This window comes from Rutilus rutilus (genome assembly GCF_951802725.1).
Source record: "Rutilus rutilus genome assembly, chromosome: 6".
Lineage (NCBI taxonomy): Eukaryota > Metazoa > Chordata > Actinopteri > Cypriniformes > Leuciscidae > Rutilus > Rutilus rutilus.
The window spans coordinates 18,115,574-18,124,444 of NC_140214.1; the positions used below are offsets into that span (position 1 = coordinate 18,115,574).

At 39.3% G+C, this 8,871-nt stretch overlaps 1 protein-coding gene across 3 annotated transcripts in view; it reads left to right on the forward strand.

Annotated features, from left to right (window-relative positions):
• Nucleotides 1-8,360, forward strand: part of asap1a (ArfGAP with SH3 domain, ankyrin repeat and PH domain 1a) — a 50,193-nt gene extending 41,833 nt beyond the window's left edge. For 2 of the 3 annotated variants that reach the window (XM_084411368.1, XM_084411369.1), the window contains 8 exons: nt 678-745; nt 945-1,052; nt 2,567-2,792; nt 4,877-4,952; nt 5,113-5,177; nt 5,269-5,825; nt 6,070-6,192; nt 6,284-8,360. In XM_084411368.1, coding sequence (XP_084267494.1) covers nt 678-745; nt 945-1,052; nt 2,567-2,792; nt 4,877-4,952; nt 5,113-5,177; nt 5,269-5,825; nt 6,070-6,192; nt 6,284-6,358 — 1,298 coding nt within the window. In that variant the 3' untranslated portion in view covers nt 6,359-8,360. Of the gene's footprint in view, nt 1-677; nt 746-944; nt 1,053-2,566; nt 2,793-3,244; nt 3,407-4,876; nt 4,953-5,112; nt 5,178-5,268; nt 5,826-6,069; nt 6,193-6,283 lie in introns of all 3 variants that reach the window. The other variant, XM_084411367.1, reaches the window with a different exon arrangement.
• The last annotated feature ends 511 nt before the right edge of the window (nt 8,361-8,871 follow it).

Genomic DNA, 8,871 nt, shown 5'->3' on the forward strand with positions numbered 1-8,871 from the left:
ACAGATGCCGAATAGAACCGCGCTGTGCTTCTCGTCCGGTGTGTGTACACTCATACACAATGTGTTCGAATTTTAAAGACGTGGCGCTGCGCTTCTCATCCGGTGTGCGACCACCTCTAAGGTGCTGTTTTCTTTGAAGCCGAAGAACTCTGTTGTTAATACTGGCGAGCTCAGCTTACTTTTTCGGGTGTGGACAGAGTGTTTCACTCTAGCTGCGCGGGCGCGGACGAGCGCTGCGTCTAGAAAACGCCAATATCGCCAATACCGGTATATTGTATTGCTCTAAATTAACACGATGTCGATATTTCATGCTTTGAATATCACGATTATCGTCAATACCGGTATATTGCGACACCCCTACCCCAAACCTATGTATAATCACTCTAACATTTCATATAAAGTCATAACATGATTTGCAAGAGTTTATTGGATATTTTACAGAGGTTTAAAAACCTAAATACAGGCCTCTGGAACCCACATGCCGGTCTGAATGCTTAGAGGCTCATTTTCCAACGAGTTTCATTCCTCAAATTCTTTTCATTTCTACTGAATAATACACAGGTGTCACCACACCTAACCTGGAGGCTTTGATTTCTGCGTCTTGCTCGGTTTTAAAATATGTCATTTTTCCATAGTAGTAGCAAGGCTGTACCTATGTGCTTTGTGTTTTATTTCAGTTAATCAAAATGGGGAGACAGCTTTGGACATTGCCAGACGAATGAAAAATGCACAGTGTGAAGAGCTAGTGAGTGTGATACTTTATATTCAATACTTAATTTCTGTGTTGCTGACACTGTGGTAATTACAGAAGAATTTTGCCATACAACCACATGCAATTTCACTATACAGTCATGTAATTGTTCAAAACATGACCTTTATTTTCTGGCATTCATGTCAGAGAGGAGACGTGTATTATGTTAATGGCTTTGTGATTGGTTGTGCAGCTGATGGAGGCAGCAGCTGGGAGGTTTAATCCTCACGTGCATGTGGAGTATGAGTGGAATCTGCGGCTGGAGGAGATTGACGAGAGTGACGATGACCTAGATGACAAGGTTTGTCCGCCCACCTTTTGCTTTGTCCAATATCTCCCTATACTAGAGCTCCACTAACTCTCACTCTTCATGCACCTGTAATAAGCTTAGGTATTATGAGTAATTTTGTAGGTAACTGATTACTTGTTGCTGGATACTCCACACCTGGTTAGAACATGGTGCAACACTTAAAGGGTTAGTTCACCCAAAAATGTAAATTCTGTCATCATTACTCACCCTCATGTTGTTCCAAACCTGTAAGACTTTCTTTCATCTTCAGAACACAAATGAAGATCTTTTTGATGAAATCTGAGAGTTTTCTGCACCCTCAATTGACAGTTATGCAACTACCACTTTGATGCTTCAAAAAGTTCATAAAGAGATCGTAAAACTAATCCATATGAATTGAGCTGTGTAGATCAAATTTTCTGAAGAGACTCGATCTCTTCATATGGTGAATAGATTTATTTTAGGCTTTTATTCACATTTAAATATAAACAGAAGCTCACCCGTAACTGTTTGACGCGCGAGAACAAACCTCATTGGTTCTTGTAGAAGCTCAAACGTGCTGTGTAACACGAGAACAAACCTCATTGGTTCTCACACGTGAAGCGAACATGCTTGAGCTTCCGTTTACCACAACTTATGTGTGAGTTGATGAATGCTTATATGTGAATACAAGCCTAAATTCAATCTGTTCATCATATAAAGCGATCGTGTCTCTAAACTAAACTAAACAACACCTAAACTGAACTAAACTACTAAACTGCTCAATTCAAATGGATTTTTTTTACGAACTCTTTATGAACTTTTTGAAGTGTCAAAGTTGTGTAGCTGTCAGAAGGTCTCAGAAGGTCTCAGAAGGTCTCAGATTTCATCAAAAAGATCTTAATTTGTGTTCCGAATTGGAATAATATGAGGGTGAGTAAATGATGACAGAATTTTCATTTTGGGGTGAACAAATTAGCAAAATTGTATTATGTTTTATTCACAAAAGTTACATATTTTGTAATTGTATCAAACTAAGCTAATGTACAGGTTTTTTTAAAAAACAATATGCTATTTAAAAAAATCTAGACAAAAAAAAAAAAGAGTTTACATAGAAAACAAAAAATATATTACTGCCATTAGGGTAATGCACAAATAAAAATTGTGATAATTGAAGTCTATATAAGAATCTATATAATGGTTGTCACATTAGTCTTCTAACAATAGGGTGGAAAATGCTCTTAGTCCACTGTGTGAACAAAACTCTCTTGCCACTCAGAAGCAAAACAATTTGATAAGCGACCAAGTTCCTTGTAGCGCTTTAAATAGCGCATTTTATGCCATCATAAAAGTGGAACCCTTATCTGCAAAGATACATGACTCGTGAAATGAGAACCGAAATCAAAATATTACCACACTTGGATGTGCCTGAAAGCACACACCACCTCAACGCCACGTATACCCAGTGCCACCTAATGCATTCACTTGTAATCGTGCTGTGGACTAGTCTCAAAATAAAGTGATGTGTAATATTTTTCCATCTCCAGCCCAGTCCGGTAAAGAAGGAGCGTTCTCCCCGACCTCAGAGCTTCTGTCATTCCTCAAGCGTGTCCCCTCAGGAGAAGCTGTCTCTGCCGGGGTATTTAGGACACAGGGACAAACAGAGACTCTCCTACGGAGCCTTTGCCAACCCTGTCTACAGCACCTCCACCGAAACACCTGCATCTCCGGTATCAGAGGGGCCCACAATAGCCAGCAAGACCACTGGGAAAGGTATACATGCCTTTATGCATGACGCTGCAGATAAAAAAAGAGCAGCCCGTGTAGCAGGAAAGGTAAAACATGATGATAGATTGAATTGTTTGCATGTACTGTTCTTTACATTAACTCTAATTGCGGGGGAGGTATAATGTGCAATCGGTTGAGGCTGACCCTTAGTGATTATAAAACATCCTCTCACACCACAACCACTGTTTGCTTGCAAACTGAACTGGAATGTGGAACCTTTGGCTGTCGTTTTATCTAATCAGTTATCAGCCGGCCCGCACCTGCATTCTGCGACCATGTTAGCTGTCATTTTCTTGATTATTTTGGTTGTGCTTTTGGAAATCACTTTACACTCATCACTCCTCACATGATGGGAGTGTTGTCTTTGCCCTTGTGTTCCGGTGCGTTCGGGCCTCACTTGCTTCTCGACCAATCACGTCATCTCGTCACTCTTTCAGCTCCGTCCTCTGGACCGCCCACCTCCCTGCCGCTGGGATCGCAATCGAGTGCAGGAGGCAGCTCCACTCTGTCTAAGAAGAGAGCGCCTCCTCCACCTCCCGGACACAAGCGCACCCACTCAGACCCCCCCAGCCCCGTACTGCAGGGCCCGCAGAGCAAAGGTGCGTCCAGGTGGCAACACCTCTGTTTTGTGATTGCAGAAACAAAAGTTTTTTGCCAACACCTCTGAAAAATTCTTGTAATTTTGTTGTTTTGTTGCTGATAGTGGTGGTGGTGTTGGTGTGAAATGGGTGGGTAGGAATTCTCAGCCTGACCTCAAATGGCCATTACATAATTAAGTGATTTTCTGAATAATTGATTTAGAGATCTTGTTCTTGAGTGTGTTAATAATCAAAGACCAAGAGCTTTCTGGGAAGGATGCCTGACATATCAAACAACCAAAAATATTAATACATCTAGCACTTAATGTTACATTTCCTTCAGCATTTTCTCTGTCCTCACCCCCCAATGAGAGTTAAAGTGTTTTTTCTTAGTAATTAGCTTATGGCAGCTTTCTTTTTGTTTTGTGATTCTGAGCTTTGCGATTTTAATAATTATCATTTATTTTGTTTGTGTTGTTGCATTGTATTAAATTAAAATATCCTATTAAATTGTTTAAAGGTAAAATGTGTAATGTGTTCTATTAGCTTCACCTAACAGAACAACTCAAATTAAAATGGTGATTAAAATTAGTTAATTATTACAATTAGACAAAATATCAATTTAAGAATTTGTCAAAATTATAACATTTTATCAACATTAATTCTTTTTTTTTAAAAAGCCTTGGGACACCAAATGTCTACTGTATTTGTGAAAAGTGCCAATTTTCAAACTGGTTTCCCCAAACACTCTTTCATTGGTAGGATAAACAAATAGTTGGCCCCAAACTCATGCCATTGGTTGAGGTAATTGGGCTGGTGAAGATCTAATTGTGCCACAGAGCCACAGTTTTATTTTAATTATTTTTTCCGAGAAATCAACCCTCTTTTAGTTGTCTTGGCATATTATAGTTTAATAAATTGCAAAAAAAACGTTGTCTTCATTTACTCACCCTCATGTCATTCCAAACCCATAAGACTTTCATTCATCTTTAAAGTACAAATGAAGATATTTTAAATGAAATCTTTCTCATTAACAGTCCATGCAACTACCACTTTGACACTTCAAAAAGTTCGTAAAGAGATCGTAAATCTAATCCATATGAATTGAGTGGTTTAGTCCAAATTTTATGAAGAGACACGATCGCTTTATATGATGAACAGAACTTTCTCTTTATGAACATTTTGAAGTGTCAAAGTGGTAGTTGCGTGGACTGTCAATGGAGGGACCCGGAATCTCTCAGATTTCATTTAAAATCTCTTCATTTGTGTTTCGAAGATGAACAAAAGTCTTAGGGGTTTGTAATGAGTAAATTACAGAATTTACATTTTTGGGTGAACTGAGCTGCGATTTGAGAAAGTATTTTAACATAAAAAAAATGTCTTGGTGACATAAAAACAAAGAGTGTAAGACATGGCCAAAGCTCTTAATGAAATACGGGGACTTCAAAACCGCTTTAAACCTCTTCCCCCTTTTTATTTTGAACCTCATAGGAAGTGAGTCTACACCTCCTTCTGCAAATCGGACATCCCCGGCCAATAAGTTTGAGGGAATTCAGCAGCAGCAAAGGTGTTGCACCACACTGACATTTAGACATTGAAAAGTCCTGTATTGCACAAAAAAACATTTGTGCATTTTACAGTGTGTGTAATAGATATTAACTGTAAACAAAACAGTTTTTTTCTAGTCTGTTATAGAGAAATTAATCACAGGACTTTTTTGATTTCAGCACTACTTCTATGAACACAAAAGCAGCATTTGGCCCACGGGTTCTTCCCAAACTACCTCAAAAAGGTACATTTAACATGGCATTAAATACAACGGATTTACTTCAATTTCTAATTTTTACCTTTACGTTGACCTGCCCCATGTCTTACTCTTTCAGTGGCACTACGAAAGATTGACACAATCCACCTCCCCTCAATGGACAAGTCTGGTCCCGATGTGATGCAGAAACCCCCACATGCCCAGGACACGCCTCACACCAGAGCTTCAGATACAATAACCAGACCCACTGAGCCTCCACCTAAAATCCCACAACCCGCAGAACGCTCCCAGCCCCTGGAGGTGCCACAGAAACCTCACATCTCAGACCTTCCCCCTAAACCGCAACTGTCTGATCTTCCCCCGAAACCACAATTGTCGGATTTACCCCCAAAACCTCAGCTTTCTGACCTCCCCCCGAAACCACAGCTTAAGGATCTTCCCCCTAAGCCGCAGCTCTCTGACCTCCCATCCAAGCCTATGATGTCTCCAGCAGCGGAGACCGCACAGAGGCAAACGACACAGGAGGAAACCAGCCCGAAGCCCCAGCTGACGGAGGTGCAGTCATCCAGTCAGCAGGAGGAGCTCTCTCCCAGACAGGCCAGTGAAGACACTAATGGTGCGCCTGCAGGAGCTGTGGAGATGCCCGTCCCGATGCCACGGAAAATAAACACAGTAGTGAGTGAAAGATATTTTAGAGAGTGTTCTATATGTACAGTGGACCCCAAAAGTGCACAAATAATAATTTTTTCCTCATTTCATGACCTATATCTATTGTTTTATCATTTTAAACCTAACAAAAAAAAAATTGGGGGAAAATATTTAGCTTAAAAAGTGCAAAAAGTTATTAGTTTATTATTAATAAAAAATACACTTATTTATAATTATAACACTAAAATAACTGAGGATCATCTCTTTGCAGGCAAAGAGCAAAATTAGGCGTGTGAAAACCATCTACGATTGCCAAGCTGATAATGATGATGAGTTGACTTTTGTGGAGGGGGAGGTTATAATTGTTACAGGAGAGGAAGACCAGGAGTGGTGGGTGAGTAAATCTGTGCCGTGCGCTTGCTACTAGTATTGTTAATGCAGTTTTAGGGCATATTGTCACATTCATCAACCTGCCTTTTTTACAGATCGGGCACATAGAGGGGCAGCCTGAAAGGAAAGGGGCCTTCCCAATGTCCTTTGTGCACATTCTGTCAGACTGACAGTGTATAAGCGGCGGCCGAGAGGCTTTCTAACTAGCACAAGCTCCGCTCTCTCTCTCTCTCTCTCATTCTCTCTAGCCTCACACTGGACTGTGGGCATTGCCTCTGTACATAGCTGCTGAAACCCAAACGGTCTCCAAACAAACGTAACATGAAGAATCAAACCCATGCTCCCTTAATCCTCAAGGGTGAAATGTGTAAACTATGTGTTGTTCATAAACTGTGTTATCCTGCCTACCAGTATTATCGTAGCCATGGCAGACCCAGCATGCCATACTGGGTTTGCAGTAGCTATACTTGGAAATCTAGCACTTAACATGTATGCTGTAACTTTGTGTATGTGTACACATATAGAAATTATGTAAGTCCATTTAAAGTGTGTCTTTGTACATACATATGCACAGATGTAAGTGTATATTTATGTACGTATGTATAATGTACAAGTGTGCAAATGTATGTTAACCCTGCTTGCTTATGGAGCCAGAGTGACTCTAGACATTTTAGTGTACTGTTTTAAAAGAAAAAAAAGATCATCTCTTAAATTTTTGGATGGCATAAGTGATAAGTGAGAATACAATAACATACCAGTGTTTAAAGTTCCCAGCATTGTGGCATGCTGGTCAGGGATCAAAACCAAAATGTAAAGGTTTAAACATCTCATCTGCTATACATAGACGATCAAAATTGCCATTCATTCCGTTTGCATCACTCACAAAAAAAAAGAAGCCAGAAATCTTTATTCTGAACGCTTCAATGAGAAGGAGAACAATTTACAGCCCTTGAAAATTGCTGGTGTAATGTTACCACTTTGTACCCATATTCTCTACATGCCAGTATGTTCATTTGGTGGCTGTAACCAAGAACGTCACTACATATAACCAGTTATAATTTAAGAATAAATCGCTGAAATGCTCATATCGATCAAATATTTCAGTGTCTATGGTGGTTACGGCCTTGGTCGCATCTGTGGGAACGCTTCATTTCTTCCCCATTGTTGTTTAACGCCAAATCTGACAAAACGCCTCAGCTCTGGGAAAGTGTCCTTGTCGATATTGTTTTATTAGATCATACAATAACCTACCTTATACATCTGGTCTCATGCATAAATTATAAAGCTTCTCTCATACATGGATACGACTGGTCAAACATTGTTGGCTTTGTATAAAAATGGACATATGTTGAGCAGAACACAATCTGTTTAAGGTTGCTTAGAGTGAGTTTTATTGTTTGCTTACAGTGACTGTGGAATGTGGTTTGTTTTGTTCATTTAAGTTGAATTAAACTGCAAGGGGACCCGGCAGTGAGTGACTGACTCGGTATGACTCAGAATGAACTAAAGCTGCCTCTTTCTCGTTACCCTATCAGGGAGACCAGCATTCACTCTTGGTTTTTAACTGTTGTTGTATTAATGATAGACGATGTATTAATGAATGCCACCTGTACTATATTTGATGATGATAGTATTTGACATTTATAGGGCTAAAGTGTTTCAGCATGGAGAGGAATGGACCCTTCAAGTGTAGTTTATTATGGGTTTTGTTCCTCTGTTTTAGGTCATGTTACATTAAAATAATTTTAACTAAAGGATAAAAAACAAGAATTCAGCACAAAGAACATCTCTGCTCAATGAACAAGACAAAACGACTCCGAGATTGTGGTATAAAGTTGTCGATGCACCGTTCCCGGACTGTTTTGTTTAGACCTCTATGATGAGCCCACTGTTGGACAATGTCTGTCTGTTTAGATGTTCAATCCAGCACAACTCCATATGATGGATTCTTGTGTTTGCTAATATTGTAGCACACTGAAGTCTGGAAACAGTCAAAAGGACAACGTCACATCTACGTGAATAAACTGGATTCAGTCCTAATGTTACATTTAGGATGAATTTTCACCACTCTCTTCCTTTTTTGTGTGTCTGTTTGCTGCACTGTAAGTTCAGTCAGAAAGAAAATCAAACTTGGCTATCAAGTCTTCAAATAAAGTCTTTAAGTTGAAACCATGTAGTCTCAATGTTTTTATTTATTTATTTATTAAAACTGGGTTATTTTATATGCTTAAGGGTCAGTCTTGAAAAGTGCTGACTTTCTGACTTATTTTTCTGACAAATTTCTGATTTTCTCTCTGATAAAAGCTCACGGTATTAATTCACTTTTAATGTGGTAGAAAATTGCACATTTGAAAAGCCTATTTTTCCTCTGAACTTTGCTTGGAAGTGGTATTCATTTTTGATATTATTCATTACCTCTTTCATGCTGAAAATCAGCCTGTTGAAGATCGGGCTACGGTCTAATAATGTTTTAATTGTTTTTACTCAATTTGTGTGTTAACACAAGTTTACCCAATTTGTGACAATACAGTGCAAAAGAACTAGAGCATTTTCATTACAATCAACGCTCGCTGCTTCATTTGTCGTTTTGCTCGCGCTTGCAGACTATGTCTGAGTGCCTCAGTGTATAAAATAATAAAACGTATAAGTGAAAGCAAAATCGTCCAAACTACATTGCGAACGC